General features: G+C 41.7%; 1 protein-coding gene across 5 annotated transcripts in view; it reads left to right on the top strand.

Moving 5' to 3' along the window:
- Positions 1 to 26,674, top strand: part of MAPK10 (mitogen-activated protein kinase 10) — a 178,617-nt gene that overhangs the window by 97,339 nt on the left and 54,604 nt on the right. For all 5 annotated transcript variants that reach the window (XM_074155185.1, XM_074155187.1, XM_074155186.1 and 2 more), the window contains one exon: positions 22,989 to 23,118. In XM_074155185.1, coding sequence (XP_074011286.1) covers positions 22,989 to 23,118 — 130 coding nt within the window. The remainder of the gene's footprint in view (positions 1 to 22,988; positions 23,119 to 26,674) is intronic.

Raw genomic sequence — 26,674 nt, 5'->3', positions numbered from 1 at the left:
TTGTAATCTACCTGTCATGATATAAACTATACCTGTCTGGATATAAACAAATCTATGGGCCCAGATGGGGTCCACCCGAGGGCACTGAGGGAGCTGGCAGAAGTGCTCACTGAGCCACTTTCCATCATTTACCAGCAGTCCTGGCAAACTGGGGAGGTCCCAACTGGCTGGCTTCTAGCAAATGTGACGCCCATTGACAAGAAGGGCCAGGATGATCCAGAGAACTCCAGACCTGTCAGTCTGACTCGGTGCCTGGGAAGGTCATGGAACAGATCATCCTGAGTGCCGTTATGTGGCGCATGAAGGACACCCAGGCGATCAGGCCCAGCCAGCACGGGTTCATGAGGGGCAGGTCCTGCTTGACAAACCCGATCTCCTTCTGTGACAAGGTGGCCCGCTTGGTAGATGAGGGAAAGGCTGTGGATGTTGTTTACCTGGACTTTAGTAAGGCCTTTGATACAGTCTCCCACAGTATCCTCCTGGAGAAACTGGCTGCCCATGGCTTGGACAGGAGTACCCTTTGCTGGGTTAAAACCTGGCTGGAGGGCCGGCCCCAGAGAGCGGTGGTGAATGGAGTTAAATCCAGTTGGCGGCCGGTCACGAGTGGTGTCCCCCAGGGCTCGGCACTGGGGCCGGTTCTCTTTAACATCTTCATCAATGATCTGGATGAGGGGATCGAGTGCACCCTCAGTCAGTTTGCAGATGACACCAAGTTGGGTGGGAGTGTTGACCTGCTGGAGGGTAGGAAGGCTTTGCAGAGGGACCTGGACAGGCTGGATGGATGGGCCGAGGCCAATGGGATGAGGTTCAACAAGGCCAAGTGCCGGGTCCTGCCCTTGGGTCACACCAACCCCCCGCAGCGCTACAGGCTTGGGGCAGAGTGGCTGGAGCTGCCTGGCAGAAAAGGACCTGGGGGTGTTGGTGGACGACTGTGGGCTGAACATGAGCCAGCAGTGTGCCCAGGTGGCCAAGAAGGCCACCAGCATCCTGGCCTGTATCAGGAACAGCGTGGTGAGTAGGACTCGGGAGGTGATCGTCCCCCTGTCCTGGGCACTGGTGAGGCCCCACCTCGAGTGCTGTGTCCAGTTTTGGGCCCTTCCCACAAAAAAGACATTGAGGTGCTGGAGCGGGTCCAGAGAAGGGCAACGGAGCTGGTGAGGGCTCTGGAGAACAAGTCTCATGAGGAGAGGCTGAGGGAGCTGGGGTTGTTCATCCTGGAGAAAAGGAGGCTGAGGGGAGACCTTCTGGCTCTCTACAACTCCCTGAAAGGAGGGTGTAGCCAGGGGGCAGTCGATCTCTTCTCCAAAGTCACAGACAATAGGACAAGAGGAAATGGCCTCAAGTTGCACCAGGGGAGGTTCAGATTGGATATTAGGAACAATTTTTACACTGAAAAGGTTATTAAGCATTGGAATGGGCTGCCCAGGGAAGTGGTTGAGGCACCATCCCTGAAGGTATTGAAGAGACGGGTTGACATAGTGCTTAGAGACATGGTTTAGTGATGGTTTTTATCAGAGTTAGGTTGATGGTTGGACTAGATGATCTTAAAGGTCCCTTCCAACCTAGACAATTCTATGATTCTATGAGCCATAATTTACTAGAAATACATTAACAAGTTATGAGTGAAACATGAAGAATCAATGGTGAAGTGATAAATTAATGAAAAAAAATGTGAAATAAAGATATATATTTTAGCTAAGGGAAGACAATACATGATAGAAAAGCTCTTCAGTTTTGTAAGTTTCTACTTGCATAATACTAATAATTATATAGTAATAAGTTTACACAGTAAACTTAAATAGTATAAGTTTCTACTGTGGAAACATGCTATTTAGAAACTATAGGTATTTTAATGGATATAGGGTTACATCTAGAAAAAGCAGATTCATTTAAGGGAAAAAATATATTAAAGAACTGGCTACCTGTGGAGTGCTGCTGGCTCTGGTGGACAAGGTATTTTGCTCTGCTCATCTTCTTATGCAAAGAACAGCCATGAGTAGTACCTCTATGAAAACAGTGGGAAAAACCTAGGTCATAGTTTCTTTTAGAGCCAGTGGCTATGTTTATATTTAATGACTTGTTGTTCAAGAAGCATAACAGATCTGGGTTGCAGTTCTGTCTCTTAGTGAGAGAATTAGCAGAAGTGTAGGAGCTGAATGGTTGATTTCTGATTGTTCCCTTTACCAAGGGAAGACACAGGTAGGATAGCAGCAAGTTTGCTGACGACACTAAGCTGTGTGGCGTGGTCAACACGCTGGAGGGAAGGGATGCCATTCAGAGGGACCTGGACAGGCTTGAGAAGTGAGCCTGTGCAAAACTCATGAAGTTCAACCAGGCCAAGTGCAAGGTCCTGCACCTGGGACATGACAATCCCAGGCAGAGAATGGCTTGAGAGCAGCCCCAAGGAGAAGAACTTGGGGGTGTTGGTGGATGAAAAGCTCAACATGAGCTGGCAATGTGCACTGGCAGCCCAGACAGCCAACTGTATCCTGGGCTGCATCAAAAGAAGTGTGGCCAGCAGGTCAAGGGAGATGATCCTGCCCCTCTACTCTGCTCTGGTGAGACCCCACCTGGAGTACTGTGTCCAGCTCTGGAGCCCTCAGCACAGGAAGGACATGGACCTGTTGGAACGGGTCCAGCGGAGGGCCACGAAAATGATCAGAGGGCTGGAGCACCTCTCATATGAAGACAGGCTGAGAGAGCTGGGGTTGTTCAGCCTGGAGAACAGAAGGCTCCGGGGAGACGTTATAGCAGCCTTCCAGTACCTAAAGAGGGCCTACAGGAGAGATGGGGAGGGACTCTTTATGAGGATGTGTAGTGATAGGATGAGGGCTAATGGTTTTTAACTGAAAGTGGGGAGATTTAGATTAGATACTAGGAAGAAATTCTTTACTGTGAGGGTGGTGAGGCACTGGAACAGGTTGCCCAGGGAAGTTGTGGCTGCTCCATCCATGGAGGTGTTCAAGGCCAGGCTGGATGGGGCTTTGAGCAACCTGGTCTGGTGGAAGGTGTCCCTGGCCATGGCAGGGACAGATCATCATCTTTAAGGTTCCTTCCAACTCTAAACCATTCTCTGATTCTATGATAGCTCAGAGGGTTTTAGGCTCAGACTTCTCACAGCCTGCACTATTTCTGGATTTTCCTTCTGGATAATTGCAGGTTAAAGGGCACTACTGTTTGTCCAGCTGGAGTGACGGGCTACCCAGCTACTGGAGACAGCTTTAGTGCATAATGACATCTGGTTTTATGGAGTGATAAAGGTAGGGTATTATTGGTAAATGTTAACTACCCTTTCAGGACTGAGCTGCTGCCAGCTGTTGCAGCCAGCATCCTGCTTCTTGACTAGTTTAAATTTTTGCAGCTCGGCAAGTGAAATCTTTCTTCCCAAGGCTGAAAGAGCTGAGCTGCTGATGACTTTTTTACTTTGTCTAGTACATGGCCACAGGACTGTAATTCCCACAACTGGAGAAAAAGTGGCCTATTCAGTAATAGATTTTTCAATAATTTAACATCAGATCTCTCATCACTGATCAGGTATAAGATATTCCATGCTAAGGACAACCTTCAGGACCGAACTCCACTTGCTAGCAACAGCTTCCCTCTGGCATGTGGAACCCCGTGTGCCCAGCACACTGGGTGCTGTAGCACCTTGCTAGATATACTTGGATGAGCAAGCTGTCTGTAGCCCAGGAGGTAATTGTAGAGGCAGAGCGAGTTGGAGGAGAGACTTGATGTTTTTCAGGGTTCCTACGCAAAGCCACAGAGTAATGAAACCTTTATCATACAATTCCATAAATAGATGTCAAAAGCAGGAGAATTTCAGTGGAAAATAATTCATGTTGTGGAACAGAAGCAGGGAATGTGGTTATAAAAGAAGTTGGGACATGATTTCACTTGATTATTCTGATAATTTATTGAATTACGTGAAAAAGAGAAAGCCATATGGTGTGAGTATTAGTTATAATTGTCATTGTACCCATGTGAAATAATTATGAACTCAGTGAGAAAGGGATATTGACTGTAGACATAGTGCATTCAATATCTTTGGAAATTAATTGTGGGAACTTTCAATGGGATTTGTGTTAACTATGTTCACAAAATTGCTTTTACCAGCAGGAAGAAAGCAAGCTGCTTGGAGTCTTCTGAGCAGGGAAGTTCCTCTTCACTCTACAAAAACTACTTTTAATGCAAATGTAGGCTGTTTGCTCACTGTACATCATACAGATATCTGTGAAAAAGACTATATAGGGTGTGTTTGCATAAAATTTTCATTTTGTTATAGGCATGGTGACAATGGGACGTAGCTGAAACAGAGCTTGTAATTTATTAGACTAAGTTGTAGTTGTAAAACCTAAACCGGCTTTTAACCACACGAGTTTATCTTCAAGTCTGTGATAGAAACAGAAAATTACAAAGGTAAAATTAGTTGAGAACAGTTTTCTGAGTTTAATTAGATACATGCCACTTAAACCACTGAGAGAAGAGGTAGTTTATACCCCTCTGCAATGTTAGAAGAGAGTTGAAAGCTACCTTCTTTTACAAGGGGGAGTGAGACAGACAGGTCGCTTTCAGCTTGAGTCTGTGAGTGGTTTAGATGAGGGTAGAGGGAGAGAAATCTCATGTTCCACAAAATCAACAGAAATATGCTGATGTTGAAATGGGTGTTTCTTTGTGTTTTAAATAAATGCTTTTTGCCTGGAAGCAAGGCAATTGATCTGTAGGTTTTCTGCTGTAGTTGGCAAGCTATCTTTTTTCATATTGCTTGTGATATTTTTGATATTGCCTGTGATGTCTAGAAATATTTCAAAAGCCCCTTTGAAGGGGCTGTGATAGTTTTTGAATTTATGATGGAAGCATAAGTGAAGTCCAGTTTTCCATGGCAGGCAGTGAAGACATCACTTACAGGCTTGAGGATACAAGTAATTAAAATCTTAGAAGGATCTTGTGAAGACATTTGGCCTGGTTTGTGACCACATTGGTGCCTATACCGGTGTGCATTATCAGGATAAAGTGTTAGCTTTGAAGACAAAGCTGTCTGGGTGAGTATCAAATATATGTCTGATGATGTTTTTCAGCTGAAATCTGGAATGTTTATCTTCCTCTTTTCTGAAGAGTGAAGACAAGTTTTCATGCTATATGATGGGATGTGGTCTAATGATATGTCAAGCTGGACCAGAGGAGTGTTAGCTGGGAAGTGCTTTATGCTATCTAGTTTATGCAAGAAGTTTTTGTATCTTGGAGTAATGTTGGGGTGGAGGGTAGGGGTGAGGGGAAGTATGGGAGAAGGAATGATGGTTTGAGGATAATTTTGAAGAGTCCTGGTAGGTCTTCAATGAACGCCTTGCAAATTTAGAAAGGTATCTCATCTGCAGATATAGAGGAGACTATAAATATATCCTTGAAGTTGTAAATTGGGCAAATTGTTTTGTTTCTCTTTTTTTTTTTTCTTGGAATTATTGATTTGATTATATCTTTGAGCCTCAATATGGAGGAGATTGCAGAGTGTCTTTGTGTTCTCTGGAAAAGAATAGCCATGAACAGGTCAAAAGCTTATGGGTAGGAATTAGGGATCAGGACAACAAAGGGAGCCTTGTGGTAGGAGTCTATTACAGGCCTCCTGACCAGGCGGAGCCTGTCAATGATGCCTTCTTACTCCAGCTTGAGGAGGCATCACGATCACAGGCTCTCATCCTGCTGGGGGATTTCAACCACCCCGACATCTGTTGGATAAGCAACACGGCTGGCTGCAGGCTCTCCAGGAAGCTCCTAGAGTGCCTAGACGACAACTTCTTGAGACAAGAAATTAACAGCCCTACTAGAGGAGATGCACTGTTGGACCTGTTGGTCACAAATGCAAGCGAAATTATCAGGGATGTCAAAGTTGAAGGCAGCCTGGGCTGCAGTGGTCATGCTCTAGTGCAGTTCACTGTCCTAAGAAATTTGAAGCCCACGAGAAGCACAGTTAGGACTCTAAATTTTAAGAAAGCAAACTTCCAACTCTTCAAGGAGTTAGTAAATAGTACCCCATGGGAAATGGCCCTCAAGGACAAGGGAGCGGAACAAAGCTGGCAGATCTTTAAGGATGCTCTCTATAGAGCACAAAAGATCTCAATCCCGACGTGTAAGAAATTGGGCAAGGAGGGCAAGAGACCACCATGGTTGAGCCGTGACTTGCTGGTCAAACTAAAGGGCAAGATAGAGCTACACAGAAAATGGAAAAAGGGACAGGCATCCTGGGAAGAGTATAGGGACGTTGCCCGGCTGTTTAGGGATGAGGTCAGGAAGGCCAAGGCACAGCTAGAACTGAATTTGGCAAGGGATGTAAAAAAAACCAAGAAAGGTTTCTACAGGTACGTTAACCAGAAAAGGAGGGTCAAAGAAAACATACCCCCCTGGATGAGCAACAGTGGGGAACTTGTATCAACGGATGAGGAGAAGGCGGAAGTTCTCAACAACTTTTTTGCCTCAGTCTTCACTGGAAACCCCTTTCCTCCTAGCTCCCATGTTGATGGCCCACAAGTTAGTGACCAAGGTGACAAAGTCCCTCCCACTGCAAGTGAAGACATAGTACGTGATCAACTGAGGAACCTGAAGATATACAAGTCCATGAGACCTGATGAAATACACCCCAGAGTCCTGAAGGAACTAGCTGATGTAGTTGCCAAGCCATTTTCCATGATATTTGAAAAGTCGTGGCAGTCAGGTGAAGCCCCTGTGGACTGGAAGAGAGGAAACATCACACCCACTTTTAAAAAGGGTAGAAAGGAGGACCCTGGGAACTCCCAACTTGTCAGCCTCATCTCCATACCTGGGAAGATCATGGAACAGACCCTTCTAGATGCCATGCTTGGGCACATGGAGGACACAGAGATGATTCAAGATAGCCAGCATGGCTTTACTAGGGGCAGGTCCTGCCTGACTAACCTAGTGGCATTCTATGATAGAGTGACTGGGTCAGTAGGCAAGGGATGACCTATGGACGTGATCTATCTGTACTTCAATAAGGCCTTTGACACGGTCCCTCACAACATCCTGCTTGCCAAATTAGAGGGATACGGATTTGATGGGTGGACTGTTCAGTGGATAAGGAGTTGGCTGGATGGTCGCACCCAGAGGGTGGTACTCAATGGCTTGAAGTCCAGATAGAGAGCAGTGACAAGTGGTGTCCATCAAGGGTCTGTGCTGGGACCGGTACTGTTCAACATTTTATCAACGATATAGACAGAAGGATTGAGAGCACCATCAGCAAGTTTGCAGATGACACCAAGCTGTGTGGTGTTGTCGATACACCAGAGGGACAGGATGTCATTCAGAGGGACCTGGACAGGCTGGAGAGGTGGGCCCAGATGAACCTCACGACGTTCAACAAAAGCAAGTGCAGGATTCTGCACCTGGGCTGAAACAATCCTCGCTATCAATACAGACTGGGGGATGAGGTGTTAGAAAGCAGCCCTGAGGAAAGGGACTTGGGGGTGCTGATGGACGAGAAGCTGGACATGAGCAGGCAGTGTGCTCTCGCAGCCCAGAAGGCCAATCACATCCTGGGCTGCATCAAAAGAAGCGTTGCCAGCAGATCCAGAGAGGTGATTCTGCCACTTTACTCTGCTCTGGTGAGACCTCACCTGGAGTACTGTGTGCAGGTCTGGAGCCCTCAATGTAGAAAGGACATGGACCTGATGGAGCGGGTCCAGAGGAGGGCCACTAAAATGATCAGGGGGCTGGAGCACCTCTGCTATGAGGACAGGCTGAGGAAGCTGGTGTTGTTCAGCCTGGAGAAGAGGAGGCTCCGGGGAGACCTAATAGCAGCCTTCCAGTACCTGAGGGGGGCCTACAGGAAGGCTGGGGAGGGTCTGTTTACAAAGGCCGGCAATGACAGGACGAGGGGCAATGGTTTTAAGTTGGAGAAGGGGAGATTTAGATTGGATATTAGGAAAAAGTTCTTTACTCTGAGGGTGGTGGAACACTGGAACAGGTTGCCCAGGGAGGTGGTTGAGGCCCCTTCCCTTGAGATGGGTGAAGGTGAAGCCCGACAAGGCCCTGGGCAACCTCGTCTAGTTGGGGGTGTCCCTGCTGACTGCGGGAAGGTCGGACTAGATGACCTTTGGAGGTCCCTTCCGGCCTGGAACAATCTATGAATCTATGAATCTAAGTAGAGTCAGCAAGTCAACTGATAGCTTGCTATATTGCCTAAGGTTACTGTAGGTTCTCTTTTGCTGATTTAATTTGCTGGTGCAATCTTAAGGAGTGCAGAGTTCTTTTAAATCAGCATATTATAATAATGGTGCTTGTTGTAGCTTATATTCTTTCCCTTAAGTAGTCATAGAACCATAGAATCATTTAGGTTGGAAAAAACACTTAAGATCATCGAGTTCAACCATTAACCAATTGGACATACCAGGTCCACCACTAAACCATATCCCTAAGCACCACGTCTATACTATACATCTTTTAGATACCTCCGATATGGTGATTCAGCCACTTCCTATAGTGTTCAAAGGCCAGAGGAGGAATGCGACGGATATTGTCCACTACAATACACCCAGTAAGAAGATTTTTTTGTTGCTGTTTTCCTTGGAACTATCATAGGCAAGTGTATGATGATACTGTATCATGATACTGGTAATGGAAAATTTGTTAAGATGGAGTTGGTTAAAACTTCCTCTTATTCTCCACATATTCATGTATTATATATATTAAGACAATTATTATAGGGAAACCTCTTGCATCCTGTAGAGCTCTGGTGGAGGTCTGTGAAGATATGAACATAGTTAATCAATAGAACGACTTCAAAATAGATTTTAATTTAATATGACTACCATCTGTGTGCAATGTGCCTGTAAATGAAGAGGATCAGATCTTGGAGTTTGCAAAAACACTTGAGCTCTTTTGTATGGTGATTATCCTTCAGTTCTGGTTTTGTGTAACACAATTGACTCCTCACCTGAGTATGAGGTTCTAAAGCAATATTGCAGTGGGAGTAATAGTAAAAGCCATACAAAAGAGGAGCTGATGTTTCTGAGTATAATCAATTCTGAGCCCCCACTGACCAAAGAATAGCCTATGCTTTCGCTGTGGTGCAGTGGAAGAGACAGTTAATGCAGAACCTTATTTATATTGGTTAGCTGGATGTTGTCTATTAAAGTTCTTGAGAGATCAATATATTTCTCCATAGTGACCCTGCTATCCCAGTAATGTTTTGGTTTCTTTATGCCAGTGAATTAAAATACTACATCCTTGATAGAAGTCAGCATTTCTGCTTGTATAAACTGGCATAGTTCAATAGTTCAGAGGTATTCTCACTGCGGGATAGATCACTAATTTTCCTCAGAAGAGGAGAACAAAGAATACATGTAATTCTGAGGAAAAATGAAGTGAACCATGTACCCAGATATGCTTAGAACTTCAGTGGCTCTGAAGGGAATGGCAGTGTTAATTTTGTCGGTCCCAGTCTCTCCAGTAAATCAGTACCGAGCATATGTCATGAGTTCAGTTACTTGCATTTCAGTTACACAGTCACGTCTCACAGACTTCTTGTGCTTAACATTCTGTTGGCTGGCACTGCAGATTTATCCTGTTCTGTTAAAGATTCTCCAAATTGTATCCATTAGTTCAGCTTGTGTACTCTCTCTCATGCTGTTGTGTGCTTCACTGATGTGATTTGATGCTCTGCTCCTGAGGAGGTTTCTGAAGACAAACTTTATAGAGTTTTGCAAGGGTTTTGTGTGAGAATAATGTAGAAAATAGGAATGTCAGTTTGTACTGTACTGTTAGTGAAATAAGTATGTCAGTTTAAACAAATTATCATATGTTTCCCAATGCTAGTATCATCTCATACAATGTCAACACCAGATGAGATTATTTTTTCTCTCCTGAGAACAAGTGGTTTAAACTATTGCCAGATTTTTTTTTTCACTTTGGTAAGTTCTTATATGTTTAAATACTGTAAGTAAGCTCACAACAAGCTTCAAGCCTCACCCATTTATTTGTGCATTGCAACGTTTTTCTCTAATTACCAATTTGCATTCACATTGCAGCATTCTTTGGAATTTCTAGTGTGTCGTTGCTCTGAAATGTCAAAAATTTAATTGCATGTATTCAACTAGCCACTGATCACCATCTGATGTACACCTAGAGGAGCACGTTCTGGTTTGTTGTTCTGATATATCTGTGTCTTGATTCTTCAGAACAAGAGCAAGTTTCCCAATTGTATTTAGAATCTGGATCAGCAGCACGGGAATTTTAAAGCGCTGAGAGACTCCCAGTGGGCACAGCAAAGGCTGAGTATCTCTGTGGATTTGAGCTCTAGAATATTGAGTGAAGGTGGAGAAGAGGAGGCTGAGGCGAGACCTCATCGCCCTCTACAACTCCCTGAAAGGAGGGTGTAGAGAGGTGGGTGTTGGCCTCTTCTGCCAAGGGAGTAATGACAGGACCAGAGGAAATGGTCTGAAGTTGGGGCAGGGGAGGTTTAGATTAGATATTAGGAAGAATGACTTTCCTGAGAGGGTGGTCAGGCCCTGGAACAGCCTGCCCAGGGAGGTGGTGGAGTCGCCATCCCTGGAGGTATTTAAGAAACGTGTAGATGTGGCACTTCAGGGCATGGTCTAGTGCCCGAGACTGTTGGGTTGTGTCTGTGGGTGGGTGTGGGGTGTGGTTGTGGGTGTTTGTTTTGGTTTGGTTTTGGGTTTGGTGTTTGGTGTTGTTTGTTGTTGGTGGGTTTTTGGGGGGGGGGTTGTTTTTTTGTTTGTTTGTTTGGTTTGGTTTCTTTTTGTTGTGGTTGGACTCGATGATCTCAAAGGTCCCTTCCAACCAAGAAGATTCTGTGATTCTGCTTATTTAAGTTGGTCAGATTTGTGTTTCTTAAGGTGATATTGTTAGAACTTGCATAGTAACACATATTTGGGGACAGTTTACTTGGATACAGGGTGAGAGGAGAAGGCAATGTCTTGCAGTAAGTACTCTTGCCAATGACTCAATAAAGAATTTAGCTTGGACATGGAGGAAACTGCCGTTAGGATCATAGGGAACAGCTGCCATATATCAAACTACTGATGTGTAATGTAAGTGGGAAATAAGCAAAAAAAAAGGTATATATGCAGAAGCAGTGCTTGAAGGCACCTGAGGCAAGATGAAGACCCATTTTTATGACAGGAGTTCCTGAGATGTAATGTTTGAGCAGGAATTGTTGTATCTTTTTTTTAGACATCTGACTTGTAATTACTTTACAAAAAAATATTTATCAGTTTTTTACCAATCAATCAATTTATCAACCTATTCCAAATTTTCTCTCTGCAAGTTTATGAAAAAAAAAAAAGTAAATAAGCTGGTATAGAAACTATCTCTGCGCAACCTGTTTTTGTGACCCCTGATAGCAATACTCACTTTACTTGGTCATAAACTACAATACTGTAAAGGCACAGTCAGGCTCATTTGAGAGCATTGACACCAGGATTTTCAATTGGATCAGTACAATTCTTAGGTATAGAGCAGGTTTGTTCATAGCCATGACTGGATACACATCTATAATCCTGTTAGAGCCATTAAAAAATTTATCATCTGTTTGTAAATTCCGTGGACACAGAGAAGTAAGTTGTTTTTGTATAACTTAAGCTCTTTCTGTGCTGACTGATTAAAACCTCGATTTAATGTATACCCTTTGCTATTAGGCAGTAAAATTTTATAGCTCCCTTGATGGATTTCAAGCACCTATCTGCTCCTATCCTATCAAAACCTTCCTTTTGGTCACTGCCAGATCTCCCTTTTCTCACATTTGTTCTACCTCACTCCTACGCTTCGACATATCAGACAGCTTTTTGTCAAGACTCTCCTTTCTTCTCCTGTTGTGTGAGGTTGTCTGCCTAAAATTCAGAAAATTTCAGTTCAAGGAGGAAATCCAAGTTTGAATTAACTACTGTTAGTGCATTGAGCCATTACTTAACTGAGTTCAGACTTATCCTTTTATTTCATTCACTTGAAATCCTGTCACCACTGAAATGAAGACTCTTGCATCGTCATCACTGATTCTTATGTCTTTAACAGGAGAGCAATTGCACTAAACACCTTCTGTTCCCTCTTAGGGACAAGGGTTTTCTCCTGTGATAGGAGAATAGCTGTGACCATATAGAATCAGAGGAGTGGGACTGTAGGACAGAGCCCAAATAAAAGGGCAGATATCGAAGCACAGAAGCAATGAAACCAGAAATAGAAAAACTAGAGCCAATCTGGAAGGAAATGCAGCTCAGATAATTCAATTTTCTTTGCCAGCATGCATTGTTGATACTTATTCTCTGATATTAATATGGTCTACAGATTTTCATAGTAGTTTACAGAAAGCAAAAAGTTGTCCCTAGTCCCAAGACCTCCTATCCTTAGACAATCATAAAAAACAGTGAAAGCCAAAAAAAAAAATCGAATATAACAGAAGTTGTGCAAAATACAGAGAGAATATGAAACAAGAGATTGTGTATGAAGCCTAGATGAAGTTTGTGAACAGTGTGAGGCAAGAGTGGCAATAAAGAAATAGGCAGTTAGGAAGGGAAGCAGAAAGGAGGAATACTCAAAGGCAGGAGCGAAAACAAGTGGCAAATAGGACATTGACCTTTTTTTTGGATTGTTTTTTGCTTTTATTCTTTTCTGGATTTGTGATCTTACAGTTTTCCATCCAAAATTGGTTGGTGCCCATTTACAAACTGGAAATAAATTTTGTAGCTCTGGGGTTGCTAATTTACCATGAGTCACAGAAGGGGGGTAGATTTTCTAATTCAAAGAAAAATCTGGTTTTAAAATTGTGTCAGAGCATCTGCGTCTTGAAATCTCTGGTGTAAGAGGGCAACCCGAAAACCTAAGTAATTTTTAATTAATAATAATTTTTAATTTTGTTCCTGTTGAACAAAGACATTTTTGTATCCTTACAAATCATCAGTTTTACCTGCTAGCATCTTACTTGTGTCAGAGATGTCCCTCAGTATGAGAGACTGTAGATACGGAATTACCCCAGTTGGATGAGAGAGTGCTGAATGGGTTAGAGCAACCTGGGTTGGCTGAGTTAGTGTCAGTGTAGGGGCAGGCTGTGGACTGGCCCTTTGGCTGGGAGGGTAAAGGTGACATAGGTGGTAGCGTTGGCTTTCTTCCTTCCCAGCACCCACATTTTGGTGTCTCCCATCTTATGTTTCTGTCTGCTTCAAATAGCCTTGCAGAGATTGCAGGGTTAATTTTAGGAAACTAGAATTTGAGTAGCCTTTTAGGGTTAACGTTTTTACGTTAACTTTTTTTCCTTCCATGATTATCACATTTCAGATGATGACTTGCTGACAATACGTTTTTAGTGCTTGGTTAAATTTTGATTTTTAATCAGTTGAGAAATGCAGCAAGAAATAATGTGACAACAATGCAGTTGTGAAATAATGTTTCTTTTTCTCCAAACTGACAGCTCATTTTGTGTTTTTCAGGCAAGCCAGCAAATCTTTTAAATTATGACTGTGAGGGTGGCTATGGAAGATAGTAGCTGGTTTCTATTTTAGTTTGTAGATACAAACCCAACAGATTTATCATGTGACTGACAGTTTTAGTGTGCTAGGTACTCAACTTCAGCCAGATGCACAGACTCTGACAGACTCTGACATGGTGTCCATATTTCCCTGGTCTTGTTAATTGTTTTCAAATGAGGAAACTGGACTTTTTCTGGCTTTGGTGCCTTGATGCTTAACAGAATTTGCAAACTGTCCAAAGTTCATATACCATACAGACAGGTCAGAGCACTGAATGTGTGATCCCTTTACTGGATTCAGTGTCTTATACCCATTCTCTGTATGCCAGGCAAACATTTACTCAATATGGTTTAGCTACAAATCGTGCTTTAAATTCCTTTGCCATTGTATTATCCGCCACCGAATATCGATAGGCACCCCTAGCTCTAAGTTATTTTTCAGATTTTTACCTTGCTCTAGCTTCAGTAAATCCTCGAGCATACAAAGAGTGAGTAACGTAGCATGCTTTGGAAACCATGAGATTGTCATCTCTCACATGTCACATGCATAAAGGAAAGCATTTTGGCCTAGAGCCCTTTTAAAGCAGAATGAAAAAAAAAAAAAAAAGCTTGGCTGCTTTCACTGACCAGGTTGAATTTCAAAGGATGACAGTTAACAAAAGTTATTGTCAGCTAGCAGACTATAGAGTGAATTAGTGACGAGAAATGCAGAACCAGAAAGTACTGGTTTTACAGTTCTGTTCAAAAATGTATTCTACAACCAAGTCACTTTCAGAGCCAAGAATTAGCAGAATGCATACAAATGAGAAGGATATATATTCAGCATACTCACGAATATTTTAGTCACCAGGCAAACTAAAATAGCACCCATTATGAGAGGAGTGCCAGGTGATGTGTGAACAGTATATCTGTTTCCACATTGCCTTTCCTACAGTCCCCCTGCACCAACTTTGTGAGTGAGAATGACTACGGCAAAAGAGTTTATCTTGCATCAGTATACAGAATTGGTCTGTGGATTCCAAATGGTTCTTGTTAGGGCATCAGCAGCTCGTGTAATTAGAAAGATGACTAAATTGAGGTTCCAGCTGTGGATGAGAGAGTCACAGAGATATTTTTTTTTACAACTTGACCCAAAAGGGCATAACCTTATGCATCTGAATTGTCAGCCCATTCAAGAAATTTTAGTCTGTGCAAGGTGTGGAGCTTCTGTATACACAGGCTTGTGGTTTGTGGTGGTGATGGAGGTGGAGAGGATGGTCACCTTTAAGAACTGCTAGAGGGTTTGATGGAAGAGCACTTTATTAACATGAACAAATTCGATACTTTCATGTGTGTAATTGTTTTAAGAGAAGATGTCAGCAGAGCAGGTTCAGCCTAGTAAAAGAAGAATTTGTCAGGAAGTAATAGAGAGCAAATTTTACTGCAGACCCTCCGTTTTCTTAATAGATTCCAGCCTGTGGTTCCCCTTCTCCCAGCAGTTCTCCAAGTATGTAACTTCTTTTGCCATATAGTGAATTATTTTGTTGTTTTACTTACAATATAGTACATTTGGAGCCACCAGTGACAGATGTTGAGTGAACTTTTATTGTAAATATGTTTACTAAAAATATACTTTCCAGCCTTTTTTTTCCTGTGCAACTTTTTTTTGCATTGTCTTATGCATGATGGCTCAATAATTTTCCCTCAGAACACACATCTGGAAGTCTGGCAGATAAGAGCCGTCTCAGCATGACTGAATTGTAAAATAGATTTCACAGCAAAGTTTTTAAATCTAGTTGCCCTTAGAAGTACAAATTCATTGTGCTTCCCAGTTCATCTTTGCTGGAAAGGGCTGCTTGGCTTTGACATAGAAGGCAATGACTGTAATACTTTAAACAGAATGAGTAATATGGATTACTCATTCAAAATTGGACTGCAGATATCATGGATATGATGAAAATGATACTATTGGAATCCTTTATGGGTGACAGTAGAGGGACTGCATGGGTTCTGGGCTTGGACTTTGTGTTTGCTTTTTTAAGAATAAGCCTGAGTGCATCTTGACCTCTGAACAAGTTCTTTAAGATCATAAGTATCTAGGCATACACTGTCACAGATCTGAATGGGGAAAGATCCCTGTTGAAGTACTTTCTAGCTGTGCTGAAGATTTTTCTGTCTGACTCCCATTTCAATAATCACAGTTATGACTGGACATGTGAGCAGTTCTTTTTTTTTTTTTTTTTTTTTTGGCATTTCCTTACATTTTCAGACAGAAATGTATATAGAGCTCTTTAAATCACCTGTTCTTGTTTAATGTATGGATAACCAGAGCACTTAGGTCTGATTTCTGAAAAAAAAAATGTAGCTCAACTAAAACATATTTCCATTTAACCAGGGCCTTTAGAGAGCCATATTTTGCAAGGTGGGAAATACAATAAGTATGTTGTAGTTAGGTGAAAAAAACTGTATTAAAATTCTACATTAATAATTTCAGTGACACTATAATGAAATTATACAGGAGACGTGGACATTTCTCAGTCAAAATGTGCCTTGTATGCTCTTCTCTGTTCTAAAATATTTAATATCTAAATGTAAAATCCATAATATGAATTGGACAATAAAGTCCTTCATTTTCAGAGGACTTTATTTCTGTATCAGAACCTTAAGTCTTACAGGCAAAGTTTGAGAGCAAGCATTTTCTAGTGTAGAACCCTAAGTGAAGAGGTGAAGAGCATTGTACAAGCAGAGAGCAAGACTTGTCCTTTCTGGTTTTAACTGGATTTTTCCTGCCATAGATTTGTTAGATATATGAAAGCATGTGCACACTGAATGGTGGGTGTGATTCTCTAAGAATTTTCTTTGAAAACAAACCTGTCTTTCCTGATTAAAAACTGAAATGTGAAATAGAGCCACCCATCTTGAACTCTTGTCTTAAAATCATCCAGTTTTAATGGTACATCTTTGAAGTTTAGGGTCTACAGAATTCATATATGATCTTGACAGCAAGGTTAAACTCTCTTCCAAGGACTAAGATGATAATCCCAAACAATTCGAGCACTTCTGTCCTCTCCCACGTTACTTCATTCCAACACAGGATAAGAGGTGATGTGTTGAGTATTTTGCAGGGAGTTTTACCTTGCTTTGGCTGCAAAGTTCCCAAAAGCCCAGAGAGGGGACCTGCTGCTGTTTAAAATGCACTGAGGTGACAGCTTAGTTTTACCTTTCTTTTTATCTTTGCTGCTTAGGTTTCATATCATCTTGGCATGTGAAGGGGCTCCAAAGGGCACCAGCTGGAACACCTTGCTGGCAAGGTATTTGCTGTGGCAGGATGCCTGTGTTTGTCTCCTCTGCTGCATGTCAGCACACACAGTCTTTGCTGCCCCATGCAGCCCAGGAAGGAACCTTTTGAGCTCAGTCAGATATCTCTGCCATGATGAGGAAGCTCACAGAAGGTCTTGGAGAGTGATTTATTTATTCTGCGAAACATCCATGGCGATAGTCAAAAAGTAAATGACGACTTGTGTTGCAGCTGGGGGGGCAGCTTTGATTGTATTTCCTAGTCTGTTACCAGCTGATTGCAAGAAGCTGTGACCTGATGGAAAATCAGAAATAATAGCTGGAACTGTATATAGTAACAGGAGAAGCGCAGCAGTCATTCGTTATGAAACTGTATTGGTGGTCTTAAGCATCAGCTCTGAATATTGTCTCAGAAGCCACTGAGTTTCTCTGCATTTTGAGGAGAAAAAGACCTGATCCAGAGCGTAGAGCAGCCATTCCTGACAACAGATCTGCAACTCTTCATTGGGGTCATATTGATAATTTTCTGGGTTTTCAGCACACAGGCTTGGTTCCAAAACTAATAAGGGCATTGAAACGCTCTTGGCCATTTCAGTGGCCTTTGACTTTCTACTGTTAGGGAGAAGCTCTTTCTGCAGGTTGGTACATGTATGGAATTCTTTTATTTTACACCATTTTCAAGGAAAACATTCACTATTTTTAAAGATATTTTCTGGAGAGAAGTTTTCATTCTAAAAATAATGATCTTTTTCTGTTTAAAAGTAATTACTGAAGAGAGGAATAGGCATAGTTTGTAAATAGAAATGTATCAATGTCTGCCTCTAGAAACTCAGAAGTTATATGTCAAAAGGAAAAAAAGAGGTAAGAATGAGAAGGTCTAATTTCATTCTAAAATTTGGACTGAAAAGTGAGCTCAACACAAAAAGCAAACCACAAAAACTCCTGCCAGAATACACTTTAAAAATTGCTTAAATCAAAGTAATGTTTTCAATCTTTTTGTTAGAGTGCTTACCTGAAATGGGACGTTAAGTAGAGAGAAGAAAAATCACTTAAAATATTTTATGGTTAAAGTTTCATAAACCACTTCTACAGAAATTTTGCTTGATTCAGAAAAAAGAGATCTGGCTCTTGTTGTACCTTAAAATGACTTCTTCAGAAAGTTCAGTAGTGATAGTTATCTGAAACCAAAGTCAGAGAAATTGCTGTGAAAAGGATTTATATATACATCCAGCTATGCTTTTCTTTTTATGTATATGTGTATATACATTTAGATGTGTATCTGTGTATGTATACAGAATGTGTTCTGCTACATATATCAGTGGTGATTGTTGAGGATGAGCTATCATTAGTGTCCTTGTTAAACATGATTTTCAAGGTTACGAATTCTCTCCACTGATGGAGATCTCAGCACTGAGTAACCAGGGGGTTTCAAATACACAGATCAGTGCTTTGTTTAACAAGATCGGTTTCAGCTTTCTTCCTTCTTGGTGTGGTGCGATGAAGGAAATTAGGCAAAATGCTAATGATAGTGCCAAAACTACCTTACTTAAAAGGATCAAGTAATGCAGATATAAATAGCAGTGATTTGTAATAAACAGAGCTGCAGCTGGAATCTTTCTTGAGGAAGGCAGAAATGACCGGCTTGTCACTTTAGAAAGGAGCTTTTCAGAAAGATTTTAATACAGTATTTGTCGCTATAAATATATTTATATATAGTGATAGGTCAGAGAAACTTTTAGTGTCCCTTGGATTTCTACAACATTCAGTGAAGAGACTTTCTTAACATAGAAAGCTGTTTGCTGAGATTGCAAAGAGTCTCCATTTCACAGCCTGCCCCCAGAGGCTGGAGGCTGGGAGATTCCCATCCTGTTTCAGGCTTCCATTCTGTCATCTGAGAGCTAATGATAGTACTTTAATGAAGTAGTGGCTTGAGAAAGGGTAAGCATCTTGAGAAAGATGTGTGCGCCTTGTCCGAAGGATCTTCAACCTGTCAAAAATTGCCATTTGTTATCCTAGGAACCCATCTCTAAGAGTCCATTAAAAAAATATGTTTTCTGTGGTTTTGGCAGTCTGTTCTGTGGTAGAATATAAAGGAAGTGATAAATGTTATGTTTCTTTGTTGATTATAAGAGTTATTCCTGGATAGAAAGAATAAGTTTGAGTATTTACTTGGTATGTGTCTATTGAAATAGAAACTTGAATGTGAAACCAGAATGCTTTTCTTTGCTTTTTGAAATAGGTATAAAAATGAAAGGCTGGTTCTTCAAGTGTATGATAACAGAGCATTGCTCATTGAGCGTTACAGTCTGAACTCACAGACAATATCACAATATCAGTGGTAAATGATGATCTGGGTTTGTGTAAATCTGACTAGAATGAGTTTCATTCATTTCTTCTTTTTTTTTTTTTTTTCCTGCTGAAGTCAGCAGAGTCTTGTTGAATAGCTGTGATTACATATATATCTAGGTAGTCAAGAATTTATATTCACATCTGGCTAAATTTTTTTATCCCTGCTAAATAGGTTTGTTTCAAATCATTTACAGTTTAAAAAGGCGTATTTAACACTAACATTTACCTTGCCAAACTGGCTATAAACAGAATTTATAGCAGCTGTACAGCTGCCAGAGGTATGGTAGTAAACTTGGAGGATTTTTCTGAGCTTATGTTGCAGTAAAACTATCATTTTATTACAAGACCAGGGGTGAATTATTGTCTTTGTTACAAAAATAGGGCAACTGTATCAATTAAAATTAAAAGACGTTCATAGTTGAGCAAGAGATGTTCATAGTTGAGCAAGAGATGTTATGATAGAGCTTCCAGAGAAAGGAGTGCAGGCGTTTAGATGCAAGTCCAGTCTCTTATTGGAGATACTGAAATTGACTTTCACACTCAGCCTTTTCATAGCAGTTTGCAGACACTCATTATCTCTCTCTCTTATTCCTGCTCCTTTGATTCACCTGTTTATACAGACACTCTTCTGCCAGTGATTGAAGTTTGTCTTAAGAAGGCTGATAGATCATCAATACTAACCTTGGTGTTCCAAGGTAAGGATTTTGTGTAGCAAGCACCAGAGAGAAGTCCTTCGTGTGGTATCTGAAATTTCACTGTAGTAAAGTGCATATTTGGCTGTCTGTAAACAAAAGCTTCTCTCTGGTGAATAGAAAAAAACCACACATCAGTGCCATTAATTTACGCAGTGCAATGAATTTACATATTGACTTCTTGAAGTAGTTGGACACCTTCGATTTGATAGAAGACAATGACAGAACTGCAGTCAAGATCCTTGTATCTCAAAATAAATACCCCTGTACAAATGATTACTTTTAGCTGTTTTATTTTCCTCTATGATATGTAAAGTACTGGGTCTTCTGATTTTAGATTGATGCTTTTTTATCTCTTGATTTGATGGAGAGAGAAAATTCAGAAGAGCAAATGGAGATAAGAAACTGGAGAAAATGGTCGCCCAGACAAACTTACTTACTGTTTCCTAACTCCTAGTCAGTGATTTTATGATGTAACTAATGAGATTAAAATATGAGAAAAGATTATTAAAATCAAAGTACTCTTACATAACTCAGATAAGTCTCAGGTAGGCTTTTCTTCTTAAAAGAAGTTGGGTGATCAAGTAATCTGGATTAGCTGAGAGATTTGTCTGCTGAAGTATATTTGCAATATATGCCCAAGAATGACAGAGACATTTTACTGTTGAAAGATCATGGTTTTTAAATCCTTTGGTTTTGCATTTTATTTCTTCAATACTTTCTTAATGGAATTAAGGGGTATTTTAGTTGTGGTCTTCATGATGCCCTGTTGTGGCTGAACTAAATGAGAATGAAAGGCACAATTCTGACAGTTGCTACAGGAGATTTGCTTTCTGCTGCATACTATTAGTTTATGAATCACACATCTTGTTCCTCCTAATGTAAGGTTTAGTTGAGTGAAATTCTCTGGCCAGAATGAAGTCAAGTCACACAGGATCTTTCATAGCCCTAGCACCTGAGCTGCTTCATATATGCTTTAACTAGTGAGTGCAATATCTTTGTTTCTGCATGTGCTTAGGATGGTATTAGCTGAGTCATAAAAGTTATATGCCTTATTAATGAATAAGAAGAAAAAGAATTGTTACCAAATGGCAGAATGGATGATGCTGGAGAGCACTTCATACAACCCACCTGGAACCCAACTCAACTAGAGCAGGTTGCTCAGGGCCACTGGAAGAGTCTGGCTCCACCTTCTTTACTCCTCCCAGCAGATATTTAAGAACAGTGGTAAGATTCCCCTGGAGCCTTCTCCAGGCTAAACAAACCCAGTTCACTCAGCCTCTCACGTATGACAGATGTTTCAGTCCCTAATCATCTTCATGGTTCATAAGTGGAATTGCTCCTGTTGGTTCCTATCTTTCTTGCACTGGGGAGCCCGCAGCTGGACCCAGATGTGGGTCCAGATGTGGCCTCAGTAGCACTGAGCAGAGTGGAAGGATCACTTCCCTTGACCCACTAGAAACAGTCTTTCTAAATGCAGCCCAATGTGCTGTTGTCCTTCTTTGCCATGAGGGCATGTTACTGGCTCATGCTCAGCTTCTTTGTCCACCAGGATCTGTGGGTCCTTCTTTGCAAAGCTGCTTTCCAGACTGTCACTCCCCAAGTATGTAATGAATGGTTTCTGGTGTTATTCCTCCCCAGGTGCAGGACTCGGCATTTCACAGTGTTGATAATTTGGGGAAATTCAGTATTTATTTTTATTTTTTTCTGTAACTTAACATTTTGATCTGAAATAGTTTCACTGTGAAAATATTAAAATGGAACTTCCTGATAGGTTCAGAATACCTGCAAGGGCAGTCATGAGAATTTTACTTTTTTTCCCTCTGAACATACTTTCAGGGGAGATCCTGCCCCAAATGTCAACAGTGGACTAAAGCATTCTTCACAAAACTCCTTGTCACCTTTAGCAAACAATTATTCTTATTTATGGGATGTATTTGGTGTGTTATTTATGCAGAGTAGTATAATTGAAATATTACTTTTTCTTCTCCACCTGTGTGGTTTCTAAGACATACATTGCCAACACTTTTCTATTTAGAGCACTTGTACATTTTTGTTGGCTTTGTGACTAACCTACTGGTGCTTGTCTGCTTTCTGCTCTGGACTTGGTCAGTAAAACTCTGTCAGTGAATGTCAGTGAATGTCTACAATAAGGAATTGAAACCAAAAAATTTACAGGGTTTTGAATATTTACTTTGATGCTTTAAAACGTATTTATTTTTAGAACAACCAGTGGTTTTGTTGGTTTGTCTTTTGGGAAATGCACTGTTGTGCTTCATGGAGTAGGAGAAAACTTGTGTCATGCCTTTCTTCATTCTTGGTAAAAGGGAGGATCAGGAGGAGGGTCCGAGAACTGTATGTTTGGGAACATTTCTAAGAATTAGTGTGCTTTGTGAAACATAGAAGTCAAAATTTGTGTAGTCAGATTTGAACCACCAAAATAAGTGGTTCAAATTCATAGGAGATGAAGATTATCAAAATAACTGATGGTTGTACAAAACATTTAAAAGTTTAAGGAGAATTTTAGGAGCCCAGCTTTAAAAGCCCACTTTGCAAACCAGAGCTGGTTTTTCTTCATGTTTTCAAAATTTTTAACTAAGTGTATGTAACAAATTTTTTCATGATCAGAAAGAAATGGTAAAGATCTTTGTGAAACGATTCTGTTTCTAATTATGTTATTGGGATTGGATGATATGGTCTTGAAGTATGATTTAATAACTTGATTCCATTAGAAATGCAAGGAAAATACAAGCTTCATTTTAGATGAAAGTGAGCAATTGTTCATTGAGCCACTTCGTGAACGTGTCCTTAATCATGACAGAAAAAGCAAAAGCCTCTCTGCTGTACCCAAAGCACAGAGAGTTGCTTTATGAAACACCTTTTTGTCTCATCCAGTTTTTGTTGTATTTTTATTTAAAGTTATTTTTTTTCCCACCCTTTGAAAATAACTGTTAATTTCCTACGGAACTGGAGTTCAGAAGTAGTGGTGCATGCTGTCTTCTGCTGATGTGGTGGTACATGTTTCCTTTTGATGTCGTCTTTATTCTCACTAGAAATTCTCTCCCTTTGCCCCAGTATTTTTCTCAGTGGAAAAAAAGGAAATAGTAGAAGTGAGGGTCAGAAACTTGCCATGAGAGATGCAGGATATCTTCTAAGATGCATAACCCCTGTGTTTGTAATTACTGCAGTGCTGCATATGATGCCGTCCTTGACAGAAACGTGGCCATTAAGAAGCTCAGCAGACCATTTCAGAACCAAACTCATGCCAAGCGAGCTTACAGGGAGCTGGTCCTCATGAAGTGCGTGAATCATAAAAATGTAAGTTTTCAGTAGGTAACTGGAGAAGTGGTATGTATATTGGTTTGTTAGAAAGAAAATTGTTTTGTTGGGTGCATTTTTAAAACAGAAGAAACGAGAAGTAAATTATGCTCAAGGGCTACAGTCTTTCTGGTACTGTATGCCCACATGAGAGAGTAAGGATCTTCCATGTGCTTATTTAAAGGCTATGCCAAATGGAGGTGCTGCTAGTAAGGCTAAGGTGATAGAAGGGGAGAGAGCAGAATACATTCTTGTAAATTCCTTATCCAGAAATGTGTAAGTGGTTGTTGGAATCCTGGCTCCATTCTCTTGTCACTAGGATCTGTGACTCAAAAGCAGTGCCCCTTTGGTTGGAGTACCCATACATAGGTGTCACTCCTTGTTCTGGACTTCAGCTGAAACCTAGATGCATAGATGCATTGTATAGATTGTACAAGATGAGAGATCATCATGGTGAAGGTTGCTGCAAAACTGCTGAAGAAAATTTAGAACCAAAAGCACTTTTCCATTCTCACATATTCATGTGTAAGCTAATGTTGTGAAGCCAGGGACTCTCAAGCCTCAAGACATTAGGCCATTCCTTCTATGCAGAGTGTTCTTGTTGAAATAAACAGTACTAGCAGGTTCCAGACTTTCCTGCTTCTTACACTCACTACATATTGTATAACATTTAGTATGCATAATGAATGAAAATATTCCTACACCACAGCAAAAGAGTTATTCCAGGGCTGTATGTTAATTGTAACCATCTATCTATTAGTTAGAACTATCTACTTGACACTATATAAGCTTGCTTTTTTGTCATGAGATGTGTAGGATTGCCCCACTGCATTGTCAAGGGATCTCCCAAGGATTTAATTTTCTTACAGTTCCTTGATTTCTGCTGTGGCTTGGTGCCATACCTGTGTGCCCCTTCCTTTTCATTAGGAGTGAATTTTTCAAAAGCATGATGTAAGGTGAGATTTGACACTTGTTCTCAATCGCAAATTCACACAGAAGGAAAATGAACTAACCCTAAAATGGCAAACAGCGGGTCTTTTCACCTTTAGTGACCTCTGCCCCACTTTTGGGCATTGACATATCCTTACACTTCCACTGGTTGATCAGGACTGTACCTGTCTTTTCCCTGTTGACTTGCATGGAAAGTACCCTCAGTCAGACCAATGCACGTGGCTTTGAAATACAGGGATGAGTGAGCAGTTCTCTCTGTAAGTAGGAGAATGATGCATTCTCACTTCATATTTTTAATGGACTGGAAAGAGCAGAGGGCGGCAGGAGCAGTATTAATTTTAAATATAAATACACTGGATATCTGCAAGTCCATGGGTCCTGATGGGATGCACCCACGAGTGCTGAGGGAGCTGGCAGAAGTCATTGCTGGGCCCCTCTCCATCATCTTTGAAAGGTCCTGGAGAACAAGCAGGGTGCCCAAGGACTGAAGGAAAGCCAATGTCATCCCAGTCTTCAAAAAGGGCAAGAAGGAGGACCCAGGAAACTACAGGCCAGTCAGCCTCACCTCCATCCCTTGAAAGATGATGGAGTGGCTCGTTCTGGGCATCATCTCAAAGCATATGGAGGAAAAGAAAGCTATCAGAAGTAGTCAACACAGATTCACCGAAGGCAAATCACATCTGACTAACCTGATAGCCTTCTACGATGGCATGACTGGATGGATAGATGACGGGAGGGTGGTGGATGTTGTCTGCCTTGACTTCAACAAGGCTTTTGACACAATCTCCCACAGCATCCTCATAGGTGAGCTTAGGAAGTGTAGGTTAGATGAATGGACAGTGAGGTGGATTGAAAACCGGCTGAAAGACAGAGCTCAGAGAGTCGTGATTAGGGGCACAGAGTCTAGTTGGAAGTTCGTAACAAGTGGTGTTGCCCAGGGGTCAGTACTGGGTCCAGTCGTCTTCAATATTTTCATCAATGACCTGGATGAAGGGATGGCACTTATCCTCAGTAAATTCACTGATGATACAAAACCGGGAGGGGTGGCTGTCACATAAGAAGGCTGTGCCGCCATACAGTGACACAAGGGAGAGTTGGGCAGAGAGGAACCTGATGAACTTCAACAAAGGCAAGTATAGGGTGCTGCACCTGGGGAGGAATAACCCCCTGCACCAGGACAGGTTGGGGGCTGACCTGCTGTGAACAGCTCTGAGGAAAAAGACCTGGGAGTCCTGGTGGACAATAGGATGACCATGAGCCAGCAATGTGCCCTTGTGGCCAAGAAGGCCAGTGGCATCCTGGGGGGCATCAGGAAGAGTGTGGCCAGCAGGTGGAGGGAGGTCATCCTGCCCCTCTGCTCTGCCCTGGTGAGGCCCCATCTGGAGCACCGGGACCAGTTCTGGGCTCCCCAGTTCCAGAAGGACAGGGAACTGCTGGAGAGGGTACAGCAGAGGGCTACAAAGATGATGAGGGGCCTGGAGCATCTCTCTTGTGAGGAGAGGCTGAGGGACTTGGGTCTGTTTAGTCTGGAGAAGAGAAGACTGAGGGGGGATCTGATCAACACCTATAAATACTTAAAGGGAGGGTGTCAAGAGGAGGGGGCCGGTCTTTTTTCAGTGGTGCCCAGTGACAGGATAAGAGGTAACAGGCACAAACTGGAACATAGGAAATTCCATCTAAACATGAGGAGGAACTTCTTTCCTGTGAAGGTGGCAGAGCCCTGGAAGAGGCTGCCCAGAGAGGTGGTGGAGTCTCCTTCTCTGGAGACATTCAAAACCCGCCTGGACACGTTCCTGTGCCAGTCTAGGAGGACCTGCTTTGGCAGGGGGTTGGACTAGATGATCTCCAGAGGTCCCTTCCAACCCCATATCATTCTGTGATATATAATTATATAATTTTTAAAATGTTGCATAAGAGCTAGTAACAGCCCCACAATGGTTGGATCAGAGTTTTAATCTGTCCATACAGATAAGTGCAAAGGAAGGAGAGGATTGTAAAGGCACCCGTGCAGAGGCAAGAATCAGTCAGACTGTGGAGTAGACAGAAAGAATATTGAACCATTCATGTTAGAAAGCCTAGGGTGGTGATGGAGTTGAGGAGGGAGACATTTAGATGTTGTCTTCATGGCGGCTGTTGCCCACACAGAAGGAAAGCACAGGAAATTCAGACTCTTGAGGTCATGTTTTTCCTCTGTGCTGTTTCACACATTCTTATAGTGTCTTTCAACTGCTTGGCCCCCCCCCAAAAAAAAAAAACGAACAAAAAAATTCCCCAGAATGTGCCGACCATTTTAAAGTGCTTCTTCTGAAAAGCAGTACTTGTCATGATGGAATTTGTGTCATCATGTATGAGTATGTGCCCTCAAAAGAATTAATGCCGTGTTAGAGAGATGATCTTCTGTGTATTTTCAATAAGATGGTCCTTGATTATTTGCGCCCTCAGATGAGAATTCTTCATATATAAGAAATTACTGGCTGAGCACAAGAACTGCTATGGTAGATTGAGCTGACTTTGGTCTTTGAACGTGTAACTTCAAAATTCAGAGAACTGTCTCACCCTTAGTATATTGGTTTGTTACTAATCACTAATCCTTCTCTCAGAAACC

Source organism: Numenius arquata, chromosome 10 (genome assembly GCF_964106895.1).
Source record: "Numenius arquata chromosome 10, bNumArq3.hap1.1, whole genome shotgun sequence".
Lineage (NCBI taxonomy): Eukaryota > Metazoa > Chordata > Aves > Charadriiformes > Scolopacidae > Numenius > Numenius arquata.
This window is presented reverse-complemented; position numbering and strand designations above follow the sequence as displayed.